Source organism: Lepeophtheirus salmonis, chromosome 9 (genome assembly GCF_016086655.4).
Source record: "Lepeophtheirus salmonis chromosome 9, UVic_Lsal_1.4, whole genome shotgun sequence".
In the NCBI taxonomy this organism is placed as follows: domain Eukaryota; kingdom Metazoa; phylum Arthropoda; class Copepoda; order Siphonostomatoida; family Caligidae; genus Lepeophtheirus; species Lepeophtheirus salmonis.
Genome location: NC_052139.2, coordinates 13,326,638 through 13,352,722, shown reverse-complemented (window position 1 = coordinate 13,352,722; position 26,085 = coordinate 13,326,638). Strand labels below are relative to the sequence as shown.

General features: G+C 31.2%; 1 protein-coding gene across 1 annotated transcript in view; it reads left to right on the top strand.

The window, feature by feature from the left end:
- The window catches only part of LOC139906323 (zinc finger C2HC domain-containing protein 1B-like), a 32,019-nt gene extending 23,637 nt beyond the window's left edge, over positions 1-8,382 (top strand). The window contains exon 2 of the mRNA XM_071891024.1: positions 6,110-8,382. Coding sequence (XP_071747125.1) covers positions 6,110-6,361 — 252 coding nt within the window. The 3' untranslated portion in view covers positions 6,362-8,382. The remainder of the gene's footprint in view (positions 1-6,109) is intronic.
- The last annotated feature ends 17,703 nt before the right edge of the window (positions 8,383-26,085 follow it).

Below are 26,085 nucleotides of genomic sequence, written 5' to 3'. Positions count from 1 at the left end.
CAAAAATTACACATAGATTTATATCAAACTTGGTACGAAGATTATAAATTGTTACAGTAAGAGGCCATAAAATTTGGAGAGGTCAAAGGTAAAATGAAACGTTGAAAATGCATAATCGACCATCACTTTGAAACAAATTGAGATTCATAATCATATTTGGTTTTGGGCGGATTTTTTGCACACTACAGAGTTTATTTTGTTTAAGATGATAATTATTTGCATAATGTAACTTCATAGTCCTTCAAATAATGAATTTGAAATCGTAATTAAAGGAAACTGCAAGTTTTGAGTCGCAACTCTGTAGTTGTAACAAATTTTTTAGATGATTCAAATTCAGTCAAGCCAAAGATTCGATTCATGCTTTCATACCCTTCATGACGAGGGGCATACATACTTTTAGAGAAATGCTGCTTTATCATTTCCTTCTTATTAGTGGGATTAGAGAATAGTTACATACTTGTGTTGTATGTATACGTATAATTTATAATTTATGACATTGAAAAGGGTTTACCCGGCAAGACATACATATGTTTGAACAAACATAAATAATGGACATTTAATTCTCTCCCTAAATGCTACTTACATACAAGCTGTAAATTTTTGATACAAAGAAATATTGTTCTTCAATAAATTACGAGAGAATTTCTTGCATCTCAAATTTATTGGTAAATAAATAGATATATATGTATGTGTTGTTTCTTAAAGTTTTCTCATTTTTAAAAACGACTTCATGAAATATTTATTTCATGAATTATTCTACATATCTTATGAATTATTTTTATTACTTTAATTCGTGGACATAATACAGAGTGAAGTTACATAATTAATTTTTCCAAAATGCAATATTACAAGTTTTAAAAATGAGGGAAATTTTTATTTTTGTTTCATTATGGTGGTTAGTAATTAAAATTTTGTGTATTTTGGGCATGTTAAAAAAAGAAACCGGAAATCAACAGTGTAATCCTGACAATTTCAAGATTGTTTTGTAGTAGATCAACTATGAGCACACACGAACGTTCAATAAGATTTTGAATATAATTGAATGTAGTAGGAAAGGAAGTTCACTACTCAGGAGTTAAATAATAATGACAACAGCTGAGGAAAACAAAGTGTGTATTTTTCAGTTGGTTGACCAACTGAAAAATACACACTATTTATATCACGAATGATACTACGGTTAGATTCAATAAACTAAACTTTGGTATTTTAACACTAATTGAGTTTATCTTTTTTTTTTTCTCTCTTTATTGAGAGACTAAAGAGCGATGTCATATGCTTGTCATACAAAAAAATGCATAATTCATTCAACAACATATCTTAAATTTTTTTTTTTAAATGTGGTTTTTTCCTAAACACCTGTTCCCATTACTAGATTTGGACAAACTGTATCAATTTAAAGTTATTTTATGACAAAAAATTTAAGTTGACTTACTTGAATTGTACATATTAATTTAAAAAAAGATTTCATTTGATGTATCCGTTCCAGCATCAATCATGGCTTGGATACGGGCCCGGAGGGAGGAGGAGGCATTGACTAGTTAGTTCCTTGGATTGTCTCCTTGATGGATGCAACCAGGTAGTCCTTGATGGCATGATTTGTTCATTTTTTTCTAGATTCAACGTAGCATTATACAAAATAATGCATTAGGTTAAGATCCGGATTGAATTTTTCCTTCCAAATGATGTCATCAAAGTGTTCATTCAGCCACTTCAGCGACCTGTCTGAGACATGACAACGTGCTCAGTGAACAAAACGAACGTTTTGTATAGGCCAGATAGGGAAATATGAGACATTTCCGATTGGAAATCTCCATGTTGTTGTATATCAAAATATTATATTTGGAGCAATTGACGCCATGATGCCGCAAGCTTTTGTAAAGTTTGCAGATACAACAACGTTTCTGGCGGCAAAAAAAAATAAGAAAAAAAGAGACACCATCAGACAGCTGCATCATGAAAAAATCGAAAGCACGTTCAAGTGTCAATTTGATCTTTACGTGTTGTAGATTTCTTACAATAACTCAGAATCTCTGCGCCATCCTCCGTCAATGGAGTTTAAAAAAAAAACTTTTTAACATATTACTTAGTCACGTTGTTTCCTTTAATGTATATCGCAAAGTTCCCCCAAAAGAAACAGGGGAGGAAATGGCCCATAATCAATTGATAGTTAGGCTACTTATTTCCAAAAATAGACTTATTAAGGTTGACCAACGAGCAATTTCTTTCCAAGACCTTCTGCCCATGATATAATCTTTAAAACTAAACAAATATACCTTTCAAATATGAATGAAAATTCAATCATAAATTAAATTTTGGAAGCAGCAAAATTACTAACGTCTCTACAAATTTATATCTTCTTGATATTTTCTCTCCTTCAAACAAAAGCATTTTAAATCACTTTATTTTGATAGGGATAATGGTGTATGTTTGAGTATTTAAATATACCAAATCCTTGGAAATAAATTGCGTGGTCACACATATAGTTGGGAACTTGAACAAAATCGAACTAATCATTTCTAAAGTTTTACTTGTCCATTAGTCCGCAGTAAATCCATGATTCCTACAGAGCTCCATAAGTTAGTCAGAAAATAACTTCAACTTTTGGAGAAGTTTGAAGAAAAGGAAGCCTTTGTTTTGTGATCAACCTGCTGCATAATTTTCGCTCTTCCGGCTTAGAGTCGGAGGTTTTAGCTAGTTTTTATGTATTATCTATAACTAATAAATTTTACATTATAAAGTATTGTTTTTTAAAGATACGATCTGTTGTCCGTAATGTACCAAAATTTAAAAAAAATATATTAGGAATTGTTCACAGTTTACCAAAAACTAATTTGACAGAGAAAAGTTCAAATCGCCGATAAGAGGAAAATTCGACAGCGGATTTAATTATGTCTTATTCACCAAACCTACTCTTTTTTTAAAAATATATTCCCATTCACATAGAGCAGTTTTAGCTATGACATAGATTTATTGCACGTTGATTTATATTTTTATACACCTATTCATATAGGTCCCGCTAAAAGGCTTATTTATAGCCTATCCTTTGATACATTTATAATCTAAAATGAACCATGTATAAATGAAAATTAGGTATGTGTCAGCATTTCAATTAATGTCAATAATTTAGAATTAAGGAGGTAGGAAAAGACAAAAAGGGATGTGTTAGAAAAGGGGTCCCTTTGTTATAATATGTATGTTGTATATGGTAAAAAATAGTAAGCACTTTGGGTATGTTAAAAAAACCAAAAATTAAGATGGTAACCTTGACAATTTATAGAATGTTTGTGAAGAAAAATAAGCTTAGCTGTTATGACGTTTCATGCAATTAGCTGCAAAGGAAATTATCACAAGGTCATATGGATAAATGTGTAGGGTCTTTTCTTTCTTTCTTTATTTCAGACAAGGTTCATTATTTTTATGACCTTTTTTATAGAAAAATACTATCTTTTTATTTGTATATAGTTTCATTTTGAAAAACTATCCATCCCGGTCTCCAAACGAGAGCGGGTTCTAGAACTAGAACTCATATGTCTAGAGTGTCATAAAACATAATCTGCCAGTATATAAATATAAAATAATTCGAAGCATGACATGGGCACTTTGGCAATTTGAAGAATTTTTGGGGCAAGAGCTGTCATGACAGTTTATCAGCTGAAATTATGTAAATAAACACAAATAACAATTGTTATCTAATAAATACATCATTAAGAATGAGTACTTTTTCGATCCACAATTAGACTCTGAGTTCAAATGGGGCTTATACTCATAACTCCTCTACGAATTGTCTGCGTTACTCTCCGTCATACATGAGCAAAAACACTGGTGGTTACAACTAGATGTTATCTTCTCAAGAATGAAAGAATAATGATAACTGCCTTAGAAAATAAAGAAACACTGTTTTATGTTGCCAACATAAACTAGCCCACTACAAAATCCTTCAGATGTACAGCTCTAAATATGTACCTACTATGTTGTCGCGATAATAATAATTTGTTCCCGTTTTTGTACTTTATTTTTTGGGTATTACGACGGGGGCTAGCACAAAAGTTTGAAGATTTAAAAAAAAATTATATTATATTATTCCAAATTCGAACTTCTCTAATGAAATTATTTCGAGCCACTAAAAATCTTGACCGGTCTAGCATTTTCAAACTAGTCAAAATATAGGTTTGTTCATTTTGAGACAATCTGTTGCGTTGATTTGTCATTCAGAAGCAGTCAAATTCACATCTTAAATTGGTTAGTAGAATTGCTCAATAAGTTTTATAGAGATTTCACAAAATTTAAATAAATTTGATGTTGTCATTTTTTGGAAAAAGCGACTTTTCATCACAATATAAATATTTCGACAAATTATGCATTATACTAATAAAATTAATTCTGACATTATATTTACAAATTAGGGTTAATTAATGAGTATAATAAAAGCAAGTATCCTTCATTTCCTAATAATTTAATTTGATTTACTTACAAACATAATCTTAGAATTAGCAAGTTAAGCTATGGAATTACTTATATATTTTATTCGTTTCACCTTTTTAATTTGCAAATGGCCTCAAGTCTTAGTTAGATGCATGTCTAAATACATACATCAAAAGACAGAAACAACGATGCGGCGAAAAGAATAAAGAGAGAATGACGATTTAAAAAAAGAAATACAAATTTTTGCAAATTTATTGAATGAAGCGGCTACGTATGTATATTGTAAAGGTATAAATGGCGATTACGTGACTCTATGTTAGTAGTCAAAGGTTTAATTTCCCTTTTTATTATTTAAATATTTTTTCGTACCTTCCTTTCGCATCCATGTCGGCGCTTAATTTTCTACAATTAAAATGTATATTTCAACTATAACTGTGCGGGAGTGCAAAAGAGGTTTGGTAAATTTGTCTTAAATGTGAATAAGTTTCTTATTAATTCCTATTCATGAAATTGTTAATAATAGTTTAACTAATTAAAACTGAATCTTATCATTAAAAATGAATCCCTGCTTCAAGACGATTTACTCACTAGATCAAAGTCACTTAAATATATACTTGGTGCGTATACAAAAAAAAAATAGAAAATCCTAATTTATTATTTAACCACCTAACTGCAACAGACCAATATTTCATAGACATATCTTAGTCAATTATAGGCTTTCTATCTAAATTCGTAGAATTACTGAATATGCCAACAATTGTGACTATAGTTTATTTGATTTATATTGGCCACAATATGCTCTAACAGCTATTACCCACCAAAGTTTCAGCCATTTTGGACCCACAGTTATTATGTAACATTTGTTGGAGTGAGTTGATGTTAGTATTTTTGTGAAAATTGACAAAATGGAGAATCGGTCTATTGGCGCAGTTTAGGCGCAATAAATCCGAATTTTGGCGCCGATTGAGTACCATAGATGAAACTTGGATACACCATTTTACACTCGAAATTAAATTACAGTCCAAACAGTGGAATACAATGATTTCCGTCAAATGAAGGGTCATTTACATCGTGAACAATTATTTTGTAGAGAATAACGCCAAGTACTATTTGAACGGGTTCTAGAATTGGGAGCATCGCTGAAAAAAGTTTGTAGAGTTCCAAGGAGACTAAGATAAAAAATATATATTCAAAAAAAATGTCTTCTATCCTTGTTAGATTGGAAACTTTTTAGAACAGTCTCTTAGGCAGGTCATATTTTTACAATTATAACTATGCGTATACCCTTAAAATTGTGACTGATAAGTAGCGCTTTTTCATCTGTTTCTTAAGCTCTCTGTCTGAATCTCATCGTCAATAAGTTTTTATTCAAATTATTTTACGGCAAACGGCACTACATACATTTTACATAATATTGAAGCGAGTATTACTTTACGCTAACATAAATAGTCCGTAACAATATTAATATGTTGTACATTTGCATCTACTTTGTACGTCTATATAGAGAGAGTCAGTAATTTTTTGTTATTATAAGAGTGGGTCATAAAATTATGTATGTAACCCTAGGTAGAAATGCATCAAAGAAACCATAGCGCCAATTTCTAATATTTACATTTTTTTGCCCACTCGAACTCCCCATAGCTTCTTTCTAACAGAGCAATTATTATTATTTACTTTTTGTATTTAGATTTGCAAACGCTTAAAAAATAACAATTGGAGGATTTTCGATATTGTACATCAACGCTTGAAAGGAACGGATGCAGAAGCCTTTCAAGAGCCTGATAAATTTGTGAACCAGCTTGCTTTATCAAAGAACAACGAGGATCATACCAATCATTGGAAACAGACACATACTGATATGATCTCCGCAATTCGTGCTGCAAAGAAAATGAGGCGTACTAAAACGGGGGAGGATCTTTCTGTGGATATTGTGCTCTAAGCAGGGACCATTTTAGAGTGAGCTTGAGGCAAAGATAAATGTGATGGGCACTTTTTTTTTTTTTAAATTTGAATATTTGAAATAATTTATCTTGATAGAATACCCTTTTATTTTATATGACCTTTCTTGTAAAAAATGTGAATCCTTTGCATTATTTGTATAACCTTATTTTTTAATCAATTTCTACTCAAAGAATACAATTGAATTTTGAAAAAAGATTATCTCTGAAGCATGGGGACTCTAATCAAGATAGAGGCTTGGGAAAAATATCCCCTAAGGTTCTAGGACTTTTCCAACTATAATGTGAGATGATTTAAAAATAAGAAGAAGAAATTGACCTTTGACCTTTGTATTTTCTCCAAAAATAACCAATTATTCAATAATCTTAATAAATAAAATTTGGTTCTTTTTTAATCGAAGAACAAATAAAATGATTTTTTTTTTGTGTTTTTTTTGAACTTTTTAGTTGCCTTTTCCTAAACTGTATCGATCCTTAGTCGAATTTTTAAAAGTCACTCCGTAAATAATTAATCAAAGTTTCTGACTGACGTTCCATTTTTTCCAACTTTAATATTCTTCTCCCGTGGCACTCCCCCTGGCCCTGTGTCCTCTAAAACTAGTTCTAACCATAAGGGCCCACAAAACTTGCTTTATTTGAAGTGCAGCCTGATTTATGAGTATACCATGATTCTCTGTTGTGTTTGGAGCTGGGTCATTCCATGGAAAATTTAGACTCGTTTTTTCCACCGATTTTAATAAATTTAAAGCAAATTTACGAGATATTTTCATTCATATAAAGGGTTAATATTACAATTAATTTTTTACCAAAAACCAATGGTTTAACTAAACCATTACTTGTATTAATTAATCAAGCTCCCGCGGAAGGCCTTGCACACATTGATGATGTAATGGTCTTCCATGGCTACCCATTGCTCATTGACACTGGCCTTCAGTCCAGTGTCCTTGATTATCTCCTTGACAGACCTACTAGCGCGGAGGAGAGTGGCAACCCTATGACGTTTGGCCTCGTCATTCCTCGTAAACGACTTTGTTTGATGCGAGTAAGAAAATCAAAAACAAAGCCAAAATATTTCTCGAGTTACTTGTGCTGGAATTTTTTATTTCCAGCCACGGAATCTCGAGATATAAGCGTTTAAAAATTAGTCCGCGTATTTATGCAACTACCGGTATAATGTACTTCCCGCTTATTTTTCTTTTTATCATGAGTTCCCTGCGAGATTTCATTCATTTTGTGCAGTATATTATAACTCTCATTTTTTTTCTTTATATTGTATTGGTATATGAAACAGTGCATCCGATGGCATCTAATGATTCATATAGAAGGCATAAATTATTTTTTGCTCACTTAATGGCTCTTAATAAGTAGAATCCATGTTAATTTTTAAAGGCTCTATTGTGACGAAGATTGTATTAAGAACATATATTGCAGTCAATTCAGTCAAATTGTTTCAACTCATTGAATACTTAAATTGTATATTATGTTCACATATTGAAATGCACTAATTTCCTTATTGGAACATCCTTTTAGACTGAAGGAAGCAAGAGTGGATGTCATTATAAGTACTCTGGAGTGCAACTTTATTTTATTAATTAAGATATGAAGTTTCAATTGTTAACAAATTATTTCTTCCCGTATAATGGTTTCTAGAAATCATAATAATTATAGACTCAAACTTTGGTTAAACTATTTTTTTTTTTTTTTTTTGGTTGATAAATGAATTTTAATAATAGCCATTCAGGAGAATGAAAATTACACGGGAATTAGTTTCTAATCACAAGATTTGCTTAACTTTATAAGCATTTTCCATGGAATTAACTTATGTAGTTGAAAATGTACTGTTATATATTTTGCTGTATTTAAATATGTACATAAATATATTTGATTATAAGTTGCTAATATTTAATTTTTTTTTTTTTTTTTTTTTTTTTTGTCATTAGTGTTGGTCTACTTCAATATGTAATGATAATATATTTTTGAAAGATAAATTATGATCCAAAAATTCTACAAAATTCTTGTTTTCTTTATATGTTTTTATCAAAATATTTGATTGCATTTTGATAGTACCTCTATTAAAAATATTTTTTTGTGGACTCTCTCAAAACAGCTGAATGATATTTTACAATACTTATTTATGTACACTACAGTACACATAATATGTACCTATTAGTGTTAAGACTCGGTCCAAGACCGAATTATTTGAGTCTCAATCAATCTTTCGACCGATTTTCTCTAATATCCTGATTTATGTTGTAGACATAGGATTTATGCAACTTATTTAACTTCATATGGCGTAATTGTATGATGATGTTTACAATTTTGCAACACATATGACGTCATCAACAACTCATCTATAGAATGGGTTTTAAATGATACGGATCTAGATCAAGGTTTTTTTTGGTATACTTCTAGAACTTATTTATTTAAAGGATCGAACAAGTTTAAGCAGTGGCGTCAATAACCTTATTTTCCTTTCTTTTTCTTTTTTGAGTTGGGGAGTCCCCTTAAAAATGTATGAAGCCCCCTCCCCAATTTTATTTATCCTGAATATCTAATAAAGCAATCTAAATTAGTGATTGTATTAGTGTGTTAATATCTTTTGTTACTAACCCCCCACAAGTGGGGGCATTTAGCAAAGGTCCTAAGTTCAAGATTTGTTTTTTGTTCTGTCTTAAATCACTTTTTCTAGAGCGATTTGGAGTCATATCTTGGTTCAGAAAGCGATCTTAGACCATGGACCGAAATTTAATCGTTGTCAAATCGTGGGCTGATTTTTTTGTTCTCAATCTAAGGACAATTTTCTTTCCTGACCTGATTTATGATTTGAACAAATATGATTCATTTCGGACAGTTCACTACGACTTCATTTTTTTTTTTTTTTTTTGCTCATTTTGAAAGACAACTGACGCCATCAACAATTCATTTTTGGAATTGTTGTGGATCGAATTTAAAATGAGACCGATCTAGACCGAATAAGTCCAAGACTGATTTTTTTTCTTTGGTTTTACCATAAGTTAATGTTTTCTCGACCAATTTTGACCGTATTTTGGTCCAGACTACGACCAAAGACACTGGACCTAAATTTAATCGTTTCGAAATCCTGGACTGATTTTTTTGAGTCTGAATCTATGGACCAATTTTCTTCCCAATACTGTTGAGTTGTGCAAATATGATTCATGTAGCACATTTAAATTTATATGACGTTATTTTTGGTCGATGTTCAACAATTTTGAATTTTAAATGAGACCGATTCAGACCCATTTTTTCTTATGTGCCCATCTAGGCCAAATTTTTCTAAAGGACGGAATAAGTTCAGTCTAGGATTTTCAGACCGAATCCCAACACTATTTTATCTATCTTTCCATGTATGTATAACAATCATATGTTATTTCTCTCTCAAAATACGTACACAGAACGAGGAATGCCAATTATTTTAATGGTTGTTCGATTGAAATAACTCTTGACCTATGTGGGTATACAATTCAAATAGTCATCATCATTCCTTTAAAACATTATGTGCGTACGTAAAACCTTTGATCATAGCAAACAAACACTGGCACATACATTTGTTTGTACATATTATATCGATGATGCACGAGGTTTGACAATGCAGGGTCTTTGCGTCTTTTTCACTTGGATTAGTTCCTTTCACTAAATACAGTAGTCCTACCCCAAAAAACTTGTCTAATGTATTATACGGATATGTCATAATCTAGTGCTACGCACCGTAACATATTATTTTAACATGTCATTAATGTAATCAGGGTCGTAACCACAGAGATATGGGGGCTACTATCCCTCAGAATAGTCAGAAAAATCTGTCTAATATAGTAGCTGTTTGAATTCAGTCTAATATAGCACCGTTTTAAATGCTACAGTGGCCTAGTACCATTATAAGACGGTTTTGTGACGCTAAACAGAAGCCTTTAGGCATGTGAAAAAAACGAAAATCGACAAGGTAACCATGACAATTTGAAGAATGTTTTGGAGGAGAGTAGGTTAGCTGTCATAATAGCTTATTAGATCATCTAAAATCAGCTGTGACAAGAGAGGAAAAGGGGAAAAATAAAAAAAACCAAGGACTCACAATTATAACTCCGTAACAAATCTGAAAGATTACACACAGTCTTTTATGAGCACATACGAATGTTCAATCAGGTTTTGAATATCATAAGAAAAGAAGTTCACTACTCAGGAGTTAAATAATAATGACAAGAGCTCAGAAAAAGAAAATTCATTCTCCAGATTACCAATTCTAAAAAATACAAACGATATTCATCTCTACCTGAGATTCACTCACGACTAAAAGCTTTAAGTCAAATTTGTAGAAAAGAAAAATACTTTTGTTGATTATTCTTTGCTATTGTCACAATTTTGAAATTTATGGGAATTTTATGACGAAAAATTTAGTGAAAAATCTTTTTTTAAGTTGTCTTTTCTAAAAAAATAAAAATTAACTCTCAAATTTTTCAAAAAAAGTTTTTCATCACTCTTTTCAAAGATTATTTTTCAAATTTGGTATTTATAAAAATTAAAAAAATTCTGTTAAAATTGTCATAGGTTAGTCAAAAAGCCTATTCTTGTATTCACGGCCTTGGTTGTAATCATCATTTTTTTATTGTATGAACTTGATTTGAGTTAGTATTATTGACTCCTGTTAATAAAATCGATGAATATTATTAATAAATAAAATGTTGGGAGACCAAACACCTTACCTTCTACCCCTGGTCAAATTTAGAGAATTCACTGTTAGGCAAATACTCAACCATCATAATACCGTCCTCTGAAATTGTAATGTTTATTGTGTATAGACTAATAAGACGAAAGAACTGTTTAGACTAAATGTAGGAACATTCTATAATCATTATTTTTTAGTTGATAGTAAAACAGTTGTTGAGTATGACCTTAATCAAAAGTTGACCAGAATAATAAAAATTAAACATTTATCCTGTATAAAGAAAGAGATGTATTATTTTTTGTCGAAAAACTATAGCATTTGTCAAACTTTAAATAAATATAAATTTATTATTAAAACAAAAAACAGTGATTCATAATTTGTCAATGAAAAAAAGTAAAAAAACAACAACAACAATTCATCACCGTGATAAAAAAAACATTATGAGATCCTCCCCTGCCCCCCCTTAGTCCTTCAAGGAAAATCCCAATCACGGCTCATATGAGCAATAAGTATGGATGTAGAATTGAAAGGCTTAATTGAAATGGTTGTTTCTATATTTTGGGGCCCTTGTATACATTAAGAAACAACACTTCTTGTTTAATTGGTTGAACTACGAAGGAGTTTCTTTTATCAAATTTCAAACAATTAATTTAATATTAATTGACAAAAAAAGTTTTCTTTTCTAACAATTAATAAAATAACAATTGAGAAGAACGTTTTATTTTCAATCAATTTGACAACAAGCTGCAACCAACCATTAACGGACCTGGCGATAATCTGTGCCGCGTCAAATCGTCCACACCATCATCATCATAACATACTTCCTTCTTCTTGACAATGTAACTTCATTCTTTAAACTATGCAGAGCATACACTTTAAATAATGTCATAATAAAGTAGCATACATATTTGAACGTAGTTCTGAGGTATTTTAATTTAAAATGAAGTTTAAAATATGCGTATATCTATGTATATATTATATACAGATCGAAAGAGGACTCCCGACTCTTCTATGATGACGATAAGAGAAATAATAAGATTGTTTCCCTTCGTCAGGTTCCACTATGTACTTTTATCATACAAGTCTATGAACATATATATTAGGGTGCCCCTTAAAAATACACATTTTACTTGAACTTATCTATCCACTCCATTTTGTTCCCTTTGTTGACTTTAATTAATATTTAATGGTGGCAGTGAAGAATTAGATGAAAAAAAATTATACCGGTAGTTGCATAAATACGCGGACTATTTGTGGCAAATAATTAAATGTGTAATAAAATACGTATGACGTATTTTTATGAGAATTATATAATAGAGAATTTATTCTGGTATAAAATGTAATATAATTACTGAATATAATCGCCATCAGCTGCTATGACACCCTCCAAGCGCCCGCAGAAGTCCTTGCACACATTGATGATGTAATGGTCTTCCATGGCTGCCCATTGCTCCTTGACGCTCGCCTTCAATGAGTCAAAATTCGGGTGGCGGGTAGCACAGGCCTACTTCTAAATTTTTTTTAGCACAGTAATATATTTTCATTTGAAACGATTGAGAGGTTGAGAGTAGAAAAATAAAAGCATTGATTTCTCAAGTGCACAATACGAGCCACCCTAATATGCATATGAATGATAATAGTTGACATTATCAGGTTCCTACGATCAGAAATTTCCCCTCTTCCCTAACCTCATTAAATTCATAAATAAGGGCAATCATCTCTACATGTGTTTACAACTGTTTCACATAAATATTATTAGAAAAGTAAGTCCCTTGTATGTACAAATGGTCTCAGGGATGACTCAAATATAGAATGTCTCGCAATCAAAAATCCTTATGAAGCGGCTTTTCTCTATAGAAATACCTGAATTTTTGAATCAGGCGTTTACTGAGAGATATTGAGATTTACACAGATTTTAGAGGAATACAATTAGACGTTTGAAATAGAATTGAGACAATTCAAGGTAGACTGGAATAATTCATTGTCAAATTTGCGTTCTTGAGTTAGACAAAAGTTATCGTGTAAATATAGACAATTAAACTGATCTTCCTTTTCTTTTCGAGACATCTTCATTAAACAAAATTACTTTTAATCAATAATTACTTTACCAATTCTTTGATAGCCTTGATGGTTCTAGGTAATTTTTCCGCATGACAAATTTGCCACCTTTTTATGTCTTTATATCATATCGACATGTTAATAAGAAATCAGATTTTTTTTTTTGTATATTTTTATAATAATAATTATTAAAAATACAACTATTGTTGATGGTGGAGAAAATAATTACCGACAGGCGTCAGACTGGCTCATTGCTCTTAAATTAAGAAAAGAGAATGACTTTAAAGGCAAAGCAATAGTTGCGAAGTACGCTCGTAGAACAAAAAAGGCTTCACTTCCTGCAGGTTTAAACAAAACAATCGCAAGATATATTGAAACAATGGACTTTTAAACCAGACAAATTTTATATTTTAGTTTATAAAGGGGATTGTTATCCCATCCTTTTAATAACCTTGGAATCTTTTTTAATTTTTTTTTTAAATAACTTTAGATAAGTATGTTTTATATTGATTTGTTTTTATAATTTAAATAATATAAAAAAATGCAACAGTATTACAATTAACAAAATTAGTTGGATATAGACAAAGTAATTGTAATTTTTATTGGGCAAAAATTTCAAATTTTTACATGATTATTTCTTTTGTTTAGTCTATTTAAATACTGGATAGCGCAGCCAATATGAAAATATCGTCATAATAAACTTAACAAAGCATACTTGTTCATATTAAATATACTATTTAGTTTTAAACTTGATTTAACTGGTTAGATAATAAATTTACTACTCTGAATATTTGGCAGTTAATAGACCAAAGACTAAAATTTCATATTTGTCCAACTCATAAATAAGAATAGGAGAGAAAATCGATTTATATATATACATAAATATATACCGAAAAAAAAACAGTTCAAGTTTTGAAGACGATTAAACTTCGGGCTACAGTCTGAAATTGTAGACTGGACCGCTACAGAAAAAAAAAAGTGTAAGACCGAACCGAAACAAAAATTCCGGCTTTGACCGAATCTCAACACTAGTGCTTACATGTAACTCTTCCAAATCAATAAAAAAAACGTCTTGTTCGGTCATCAAAAGGTTGAATTTTGTTAATTGAGAGTCTATAAAACTTGAAAAGATAAATACAGATTTAATGATGATTTTGATTTCGAGTTTATTGTTAATACACAATTTTATTATCTACCATCGGATCACTTTAAAGCACATAAATAAAAATACTTGATCCAAAACAACATTATGGCTCTAGTAATGATAATAAGAGATATGAGTATATTTGACCAACAAAGAATTTTTCTTTTAAAGAAGTATTTGAGTTACTTTGCTCATAAAAAATATCAAAGTACAACAAAATGCAAAATGTCTTGGAAAAGTTGACTAATGTTGTAACAATTATGAAACCAGTGTTTCTATGTGGTGTGTCAGCATTAAAAACAATATTGAGAAATAAGAAAATGATGTATTTTTTACTTCATACATACATAAACCCCAATGTTTCAAAGAAATAGTAAAGTCAATTAAAGACTTTATATTCAAATTTGTGGATGAGTTCGGATATTCAAGAATTTAGCCCTATTTTATAACCTTATTTGGACTTAATAGACTTATATTGACCTCGATATTGCACATTTCAACTCTAAAATCTATAGATTTTGCATTCTTTTATTGTGACGATGAGTTTCGTCTACTTTAAGCTGATGGTTAACTCCTTCAATTTCTAGTTTACAATAAAACGATTTTTTTAATTTATTTTCTTAATTTAAAAAACTCTTTCAACGCAAATAACTCTACAGATAAAGATGCTAGAGAGCTAACGTTGACGACATTACATTTGATGTGGTGCAAGAATTTTAAATTGCTACGGTTTGTCGAAATCGGATGATAAAAATCGGATTTATTCTGGAAAAACCAACATTTTAAGTACATAAGGTGGAATCGCCAATTCCTAATTACATAATCAAGTAATCATCTACCACTTTAAAATAAGATGTGTTGCTAGTTAAATTTTAATTGCTCTATGTTCGGCTTATTTAACAATGTTGAATCTGATATATCTGATATGATTTTGAAAACTATGTAAAACAAAACTTTAAATGTGTATTATTATTATGAAACAAAAATAAAATTTATTAGATTTACAAAACTTGTTCTCTTGCCTTTTGAAAAAAGAAAGTTATGTGTTTGCAACTTCTAGTTCAAGCACAAAGTTTGAATGCATTTTTGTTGAATACCCTCTCCCAAAAGAGGGGTCTTGTCATAATGAACCATAAGAGAAAACATATTTTCATTCTCCAATTAATGTTGAAGACTCAAACAATGTAATATAATTAATGATCCTACAAAACAAAGCAATACAATAAAGATATCTTAATGCATGTGCTTCTATGTAAAAGAAATTAGTTTGAATCATATGCTAGTTAAACAGTGTAAAATGAGAGACGTTTAAGATTTGACAGATAAAAAAGCGAGCTTTGAATGTAAATACATGTTACATACATTATGTATGTGTGCAAAATTACCATGCAAAAAAATTAAGTTAAAAATAATAATCGTTGTAAAAATAAATAGTATTAAATAAAGATCAAACAATGTGATAATATGAACCTATCTACATACATTAGGGTGAATTTAATTTTTTAAATTTCCAAAATCTTTGGGTCTAAAATGGTGTTCTCGTAATACTAATATTCTTCATACCGCTTTTTATGATAAGAAATCCGTGAAAAATATTTAAGAACAAATTCAACACAAACTAAACATCAACAAAAGTGTTCTAAACACATGCGGTCGGTACAGATATGGTTATTTTAGGGGAGTAAGTTTTGTAAAGGGATTTAGGAAAGCTAACCTTTGGAACGTTTGCTGAGGGATTACTGACCCTCAGAAAATTTGCCTTGGAAAAAGCTCACCGGGCAGATGAATCACCTTCTTTTATTTAATGTAAATATTATTTACGTTAAATAAAAGAAGGCCATTTATTTTATCAATTGTAATTCTTAGAAATTTATAGCACAATGATATTTTTTAACTAGTACTTAAAATATTAAAGAATCGACGTCGGAATTTTTTACTAGAATTGCATGGAATTGGCATCGGGAATTTTTACTAGAATTGCATCGAATTGGCATCAGGTTTTTTTTGTTGTTTTTTTAGAATCGTCCCGTTATTGCTATGTATATTCCAATTTATTTTATTTAAAAATTAATTCAGCAATTCACCACTCATTTGTTCTTACGGGATTGGGTCCATACTGAATTCAATCACTCAAACCAGCCTTTAACCTGCCCCTAAACCTATCACAGGCCTTGATGAGTAACTCCTTGCCTATGTTGGGTACTGCCTCCAGAATGGAACCTACAAAGAGTCTATAGTGCTATGTTCAAGTCTATTCCACTCTCTCTCCGAGAGACATAGTAGTACATGGAATTTAAATTCAGCGAGCTAGAAGGACACATTTAATTTTCCCAAACACATAAATTTCTTTAGAATGTTGGGGCTTCCAGAATAAATCCTGTTCCAATTACCCAATTTTGACAAATTGCATATATTTAAAATTCTACCATGACATCAGATCTGTAAACATCCATTTCAAAATGATTATTTATGGAGTTATGTGCGTCTTTGGGTGTACATCCGGCACGGAGGTACACAATAATGTCTTCATAGCGTTCTTATTTGAAAGATATCTCAAGGATTTTGTATTCTTTCCGATGGAGTTTTGTCAGTTGAATTTGATGAATACGTACCGATTTCTATATTATTTCAATATAGTACCGGTTTCAATATTAATTTAATATAGTACCGGTTTCAATATCATTTTAATATAATACCGTTTTAAAGGCATCAGTATCCCACTGCCCGTATAGTACAGGCACGTGATGCTAATACGGAGCATTTTGTGCATGTTAAAATGTCAGTTTAATGAATTTTTACAAGAGAGCAGCTTGTCTGTAATGAAATTTCATTAGAAATAAACAAGGACATTGGAAGAATTACTCCGATATTGATCCTTAGTTCTACTCTGATTCCAACAATGACTCATACTTATAACTCTGCAACTGATTAATCCTGTATCGTATGTATAAATTATAGCTTTTATGAACTAGAAAAGAACGTTTTCTCCTCATTAGTGTAATAATATTGACAACAGCTTAGGAAAAGAAAATTCACTCTTCAGTTAGCCATCTTCAAAAAAAATGGGCGATCTAAAAAATTCACCCGATTTTCATCACTGATACGGGTATACCTAACAAAACTCGTTCACGAATTGGCAAGTGTTGAAACATTCCCCTCTTTTTAACAACTAAGAGCTTAACGTAGAAATTTCCATAATCTAGTCGTTGTGTATTTAGCCTTTCAAAATTGCTAAATTTTAACTATTAGTACACTAATTAAATGATACATAGTAATTAGTGTTAAGCTGTTCGCTGCCTCAAATGATGCTGGAGGTATTTTCTTCAAATTAAAAAAACTCCTATTTGATTATTTTCACAATTTTTCAAATTTTTATATAAATTTTTGTTTGTCCACAGTTTGGACTATAGATTTGTATTGAACGTATAATGGTGTATCCAAGTTTCATTTAAAATAAATAATCAGTGTTAAAACTCGGATTTATTCAGACTAAACTGCACCAACAGCTCGATACTCGTTTTTGCCCATTTTTATAAGAAAACGCTCACATCAACTCAGTCAAACAACCTGTTATATACGCGTCCAAAATGGATGAAACTTTGGTGAGTAACTAACAACAGTTGTTAAATAGATTTGACTAGATTTTATTCACAAGTGCTGTCATCTACCCGCTGGGGGTCAGAAACTTTTCAGAACACCCTCGTAGAATACATATATACAAACAAGTAGATTATGTGTGGAGATCCAGTGAATATAAACCCTTTACAACTTTTTATTAAACGCTTGGATTCAATCAGAGTTGAATACCATTTATCTGGTTAGATTATTAATTTTTTTTTAAAGTTTGACATTATATTCAACTCTTTTTTTTGGTTGATACCTTTGTATTTTGTATCTATGCACTTTTTTTATCTATGGTTCCATCCTATAGCACATATCACAGCCAACACAAATGTGGTAGACAGACAACGTATGTTCATTCAAATTTTACCACTTTCACACGTAATGAATTATAAAAACATACATAAGTCAACTTAAAATGATTTACAGAATGATGTAAGTTAATAGATATTATAATCCTCTCTTAATTACTTTTTAAGGAGGGGAAAAAAAATAGGAATAAAAAAAATCCTATTCCTCCAATATCTATTCTAAGGGTTTGTAATCTCATTACAAAACCTCAACTTTTGGCAAGTCGTGTTCCATTGTATATGTGTTGGTATGTATTTGGGAAATGCCTTCAGCATATTTTATAATTGAGAACATATAACAATATGTCGAGGAGAATGAGAAAAGGGAGGACTGACGTTTTCGCTATTAAGGAATGCATCGTTACACGTAGTTACAAATATGTTTTTTCTTTTTTTTAAAGAAAGATTTTTTTATGATGACTCTTGATTTTTTCAATCTTTTGACACAAAGGACCTTAGTTCTAACTCATCATCCTTAAATATTTGAGCTGAGTTCAACAAATAGTTATTTATTTTTAAATACTTCTTATTTGGATTATAAATCCTAGGCACTTAAACAGTAGTGAGTTTTATTTTCTAAAGCTATTATAAATATTTTTTCTAAATTGAGAAGAAAAACAGTGATCCATAAACCTTTCCTGCTGGTATGTAAAAATAAAGACAAAAAAATAAACAAGTGAATACCGACAATTTGAAAAGTGTTTGAAAGGAGAGCAGTTTGACCGTCATGATCTTGTATTATATACATATGTTTCAAGCACTCGTGAGAGGAAGAGAATTAGCACAATTATTTCTCCGAATCTAGCCCCATATCGATCCAAAATTCTACTCCGAGTCCAACAAGGATTTACCTTTATAACTCCCAAACAAACTCTCATTGTTACTATCCGTCTTTCACAAAAGTTATTACTTTATACTTAAGATGATCTGTCTTCAAGAATTAAATACTAATGACAACAGCCTTGGAAAATAATATGAGTGTCTGAGCTCTCTTAATCATTAATGTAGCCGCCCTTAGTACCAATGATGGCCTCCAGATTTTGGTGGAAGGACTGGGACCCACTGCAGATGTAGTTCTCTGTTATGGTGCCCCAGTACTGGCTGAAAGTGGCTTGCAGTGCCTCGGTGTTTAGATGACAAACACTGAAGCTCAACATGCACTCAAAAGGTGTAGTCGAGGAGGTGGTATCAGGGGATTATAGGGAGGCCAAAAGTCTCAAAAAAAGAGTTCAAAAGAACTTGAAAGATTCATTCATAACTCAGTCAGAAAAGTCTTGCGACGGAGGAGATGGTTTTCTGTCATTGCTGCTGCTGCCAAAATTGGCCTCTTCATCATCTTTGGTCTTGTGTGAAAACCTGAGTTCTATTGCATAGACTCGAGGGGAAGGGCTCGGGCTGTTTTTTTAACTCTTCCAGGTCCAGTTTGTTCTTTTTGACAGAGCCCTTCTTCCTTTACAACCTTTTGGACTTGTTGACAGCGAATAGAGTGGTTCTGGAGAGGCCCAACTGAGTGGAGTGCACGAAAGGAAATTCGTCGATTAAGTTCAAGTGTCATTTTCTCGACTTGTACGTAAGCTCGAGAGAGCTCAGGTTTGTTTTCTTTCGTAACTAATTGTTTATGCTTTCAAAATATTATATATGAATGAGTAAGTGTTCAAATTTCAATGGACCACCCTGTACGTGTTGGACTCAGAGATGAATTGAGGATCGAAAACGGAGTAACTCCTGCCTATGTCTTTGCTTGATCAGAAGTTAGACTTGTATTTATTTCCTTAATCTCATAGCTGCTTGCAACTAATGTAATGTAACGTCATGACAGCTAAGCAGCTCTCATCCCAAAAAACTCTTAAAATGGGACACAGCCTTTTCTTTTTTTTAAATACCCAAAATGTATGCGATTTAAAAGCCCTACTTATTATGGGAAAACTACTGACAAGTACCATCCTTAAAAAGATTCTACCAATAGCAGGCATATGTGATTTGATAATATAAAAACAGGCTATGATAAAATAAAATAAAATTAGAAATAATGATTTTTTTTCGAGTTATTTTACTTCATAAGGATCATTTGAGTATTTTCAGGCCATTATATCAGCAATACAATGTTTATCGATTTGGGATTATTATAGTAAGGCGTTGATCTGTTTCATAATGTTCATCATTTAAAATTTAGGCCTTAAAAGTTGCATTTTTTTTTAAATCAAAGCCAATCTATTTCTGTTTAACAATATAAATTGATTTCAAAACCAGGACTTTTGTCTAAAACAAAATTGTCAATAATAACTAGGTGTAGTAAAAAAAATACATTAATTTCCTATGTATGGTTTTAGTAATGTGTATCTCACGTTGTATAAGTGTGATGGGTTAACACTAGATGGTGCTAGAAATATATGATTTCTGACTGAAAATATTTTTTTTCGTTTTGGTTTTTTGACTTAGTATTATTTGATTTTGCGTCATATTTTACAGTTTTTCATCGATAAAGGCGAAACCCCAAGCCAAAGGGCTGAAAATGTGAATAATGTTTATGGTCTTGATTTTGATTTGATTCCGTTCCACTAATTTCGATGTCAAAGATGTAGTTTTCGAAAATGTGGATAAAATAATGAAGTTTGACCAGTACGAACGTCTTGTAAGCACTGTTTTGGTTGTCAATCATTATTGAAAAAAAACCCATGAAAAACAATGGAATTTGTTTTACTACACCTATATAATTTCAAGAGTCAAACTTAATTGATTATTTTAGCTCACTGTTCACTTTTGACTTGAATAATTCAGCCTTCTCTTATTCAGACACGTTGTTTATAACGTAGATATGTTATTTTAAACTTTGGATTGCCTGAGTCAACCCATCTCAAAGTAGTAGAAGCAAAGAAAAAAGTAATTACAGCTGTCCCCTGGCCTTCCCTGTCAAAAGCTTTTTGACAAATTTATAAATAAATTACAAAATAATATACAATTATATACCAATGCAGATACATGATATGTAGAATGTTGTAGATGACTATCAAATGTTTTATCAAGAGTACATAGACAAGGTGTTTTAATCCGCACACTCATAAATTAAAATGGTATCAGATTGTCTTTATCTTGACTTTAATTGTTCCTTAATCATCAAGGTAATACTACATGAGTATATTATACTTAGTAGTCGTTCTATGCGGGTATGTGTATAAGTACTTAGGTACAAAATATGTGAAGGGCGCTTTGTTTACAAACAAACACTCAAAAGCGTTATCTCTTAAAACGCCCCGTGTCATTTTCATATTGTATCATTTTGTTTTAATATATGTATGTATAATGTATATATTTAGTGTTGTGTCGGTTCTTACTTATTCGGTCCAGCTCAGCCTTGAGGCTATCAGTCCTTGGGATCCGTTTTTAAAACCGTCGGTCCTTTGGAGAATCAGTGCTATAATTAAAAAATAATGAAGAAATAAAGAATCCTATAAGTAAGGACCGATGCAACAATACAGAGTGTTAAGATCAAATCTGTACATTTTTCAAAAGTCTTAAAATTTTAACTGTGGGCACATTTTTCGAAAGGATTTTATAAACCTGACCTTTCCTCTGATCAAAAATTGATTTACTTGGAATAACACAGACCTTATAAAATTTCTCAATTAAGGATACCAAAATGGTTGAAAGAAGGCGATAAATACAAAACGAAATTTAAAAAATAATTTTTAGGAGGTTTTAATTACTCTTTTTTATCTAACCAAGCGACTCAAAGGCTCATGAAAATAATTCATTCAACGACTTTACAGTTTCTTTTTAAAAATAGGAAGGAAACAATGTCATACCCCAGTCAAGTGGACAATGATCTAAATAATGGATCAGTTTTTGCAAGCACGTATTTTGCAGATTCTCTGAATTTTTTTAGAACTGCAGAAATTGATGAGGCCAAAATGAAAGAAAAGGTTGAGTTAGAAGGGTCTGCATACAGAAGGCTTAATAAATTTTTTTAAGAAAGATAGATTTTCTGCATCTTGAAAAAATTATTCAAGAAGGAAAAATTAAAACATAACCGGTAGATGTGTTAGACTACTTTTATTCCCATTCCTAAAACATTGTTAGTACAAAAAGAGGCCACTTTCCGAAAAGAAATTTAATTTCCACTGCTCAAAGGAAATAATATCTTCTCCAGAGATAAAAACAATCCAGACGCAATCTAAAATGAGAGCGATTCAGATCAATTTTTTGTACCGGTCACGACCCGACTTCTTTAAAGGACCAAATTATTTCGTTGGCCTAAAATGCATAACAGTATCGGACCGGTCTCGAATTTTCAAAACTAATTCCAAACTTTGAATGTAGGTAAGTTGAGTCAAACATGTATCCATCTACATAAAAGTGTAGCCCTCTCCCCTCCTCATCTTATTTGTCTTGTGAATATTTAGGGATTTGCAAATCCCCAAATTGTACGTACTCCCCAATTGTGACATGACATCTATCAACTTATAAACATATACTTTAATATGTACAATCTACAATTGTAATTCTCCAGCTCTCAACACATGATATGTTATAATAACAATATATTTAATCATACATCAGACTTTTATACGAAGAAAATTATCATCATCAGTTAATAATATGTACATAGGTGTTTTAAGCGATATAACTTGTAATTTGAGAGATGTTCTTTCTTTATTCTCTCTCATTTGCTTATATATATATGTGTACCTTTGTACATTCAGGCACACACCTTTTGAAACTCAATTACCAGGCGATCAGACTGTGTATATTACATACACTATACATTCATAATATCATCATTTGATTTGATTTGATTGAGAGAAAGATCCACATTTACCTAACTTTTCTAAAATTCCTTACAAAAAACTATCTGCGGGGAAAAAATAATTATTGTTTCTTCACGTGGAATGATATCTTAATCTAGACATTAATTACAACACCTTTAATTTATACTTAATCATCTAATAAGGGCATCTTTCTTGCGCAGAGTCGGTTTTAAGAGGGAAGAGTATTTCTGATCCTAGAGCTAGCTAGGGGTCAGGGTGTCCGGAACCTTCCCCTTAAACTATTTTGCCTCAAAGATATTTGGTCTTAATGTGTGAATAGATTAGTTTTATACGTCCTTTGTTGAAATTGATTTTTTTTAATGTATTATCAAAATATTTAATGTATATTAACACATTCAATGGTTGTTTTCTTTTAAAATAATGATGGAAATATCTGTGTTTGTCAATCCAGGAATAATCCATATTGTCTGATTATAACTAATTGATAACGGAGATGTGACTAGCACCTTCTACGATTTTAATAGTTTTTTTTCTTGTTATATTAATTTGATTACCTATTTTGTTTCTGGTTTACATTGTCAAATTTCGATAGTAAATATACATTAAAGTTTTGGAACACAATTATAACAATTTTCCAACCGTAAACATCCATTTAATGCATTTTATATTCATAATACATTACATATTTTGATTAAAACATTCAAAGAGAGCATTAATTTCAATCAAAAATGTACATAAACCTCATTTATTTATGCATTAAGGCGCAATAGCCTTGAGGCAAAATGTCTTTCAGTCAAAATGTATTGAGAAAAAGTAGTTTAAGGCAAAAGTGGCTAGCGCCAGGGGTTAGCACATTGCATCTACAATAGGTACGGAAGACCATACCCCGGACAAAAGTATTGGTATCATAATAAAAATACCATATTATGAGGATTCCTTTACTTTGAAATGCTACACTAAAAGAAAAGAGATGTTCGCTTCTTTAATATAAACTACTAGTATGAAACTTCCGTACTTTAATCGTTATTCAAATTATAATACAAATTAACTTGTACTGTATTGCTATTGCCTATAATCTTTTGCTGAAAGATTTAGTTTTGTAATACTTTACATCTTGCTAATGTAACATTATATTTTAAAACTTGATATTCAAATCCACATATGAAGGAAATCTATATATATTTATACAGTAACGTTTGTATTTCTGTTTATCTAGATAGAACTCATTTTTGAGTGTGTGTACCTAAAGCTCAGCAAGTCAACTCAAAAAAGAAAAGTTTTGCTGCAAATAGGTCAAAATTGTTTTTGCACCATTCTTCAACTTTATTTGCAGAGTGTTGTTAGAATATTTCAGACTTGGATAAGTAAATCTCGTCACACTTAATTTAATTATGTTAATGAGGCTCAAATTATAGAGTACCCTGTACCATGCAACTCTATATATTTGGATTAAAGACGACATGTATGTGTTCAATATATATTAATAAAGCAAAGTCTGTCTGTCTGTGTTTATGTATGTATGTTGGATCGAAAAACGTTTTTGATCTAAAAATAATAATTTAGATGTATTAAAGAAATCTCGTATGTAGCATTGAGCGTGTAAACAAATATATTGTGCTCTCTGTTGTATATCCCATTCCTCTCTACACTTTTGATCTATGAAATAATAATGTAGTAATTGTCAAAACGTCGACAGACAAATCGTAGACCAACAAAACTTAGAGCCACAAAATGTTGAATGGAAAAAAGGTCGAATAGACAAAACGTCCATCGTAAAAAACTTCGACGATAGAACGTCAACCGACAAAACGACGACCAGAAAAGATTAAATTTCAAAATATGAAATTCGTCATTTCAGTAAAGACATTTCCAGCCCGACAATTCCTACATAAACTAACAGTGAGGTACCCTCACAAAGCCCCATTTATACCTCAAAATTTGGGGTTATTTCGGTTACCGCTGGGCCTCATAGTGAGATGAAACCCGAAACAGTCTCAAATTTCGGGGGGCTTTTCGGGGTGTAAATGCAAGTGCGGTAAATTTAAATAGTGGCAGTAGGTTTCATCCCATTTTGGGACACGGGTTTGTCTGAAAACACCCTCAAATAAGAGGGATTGGGAGGCCCCTAATTGGTAGTTTATATCGAAATGGTGCTGCTGGGTTATGTTTCAGGACGGAAATATCTGAATGGGATATATCCAAGGTCAACCTTCTGTCAGTCGACGTTTTGTCTATTCGACAGTTAGTCTATTCTGCGTTTTCTCCATTGACGTTTTGTCGGTTGACGTTTTGACGGTCGATGTTTTTTCCAGGTCCATTTTGTATTTAGAATCGAGACTGTGTAGCTATAAAATTATCCTTGGCTCATCACTGATGAGTCATATCGACATATTAATTTTTTCACCAAGCAGTTAGTATAAATTCTTTAATTCGTCAGGAGAGAACATCTATAAATTGAGTAACTACGTGTGTATGTGTGACATGAAACTTCTTAAGAAGTTATTTTCCATATTTTTAAGGCTTGTCTGTTCGACGACGTGTAATAATTCCGTGTTACTAATACTAGTAATAAACAACGATAAAATAAGGGTAGAATACACAAATTTCCCCTCCATTTTTTTCTTCTTTACATTTCTTATATCACAAATTTTAATCTTAACAATTATTTTTGACAAACATTTAAAATAAAAAACTGATTGTCAACAAAAAATATATCATAATACAAATTATGCAGTAAGCACTCACTATAAGTGTAAAAAGTTTTTATAAGAACAAGAATCTATCCATTAAAAAGGAGAGGTTCTAGGTAATTTAGCCTCGAACATTTTTGTCACCGGTAATTTTTTCTCATACTTTTTCGCCTCTTGGATATTTTTCAACATGACATATTTGGCTTCTTTTTTTTATGTGTTATATTATAGGGTCGTACTATACCTTCAGCCTTTACTGTTGAAGCATTCATTTCTCATCAATTGAGTTTCTTACATTTCTTCAACAATCAAATAAGGTCATGAGTATAGGACCACGAGTCAATTAGTTCTTTCAAAATATACTGATGATCCTGGATATGTGACTCTTTACTCTTTAT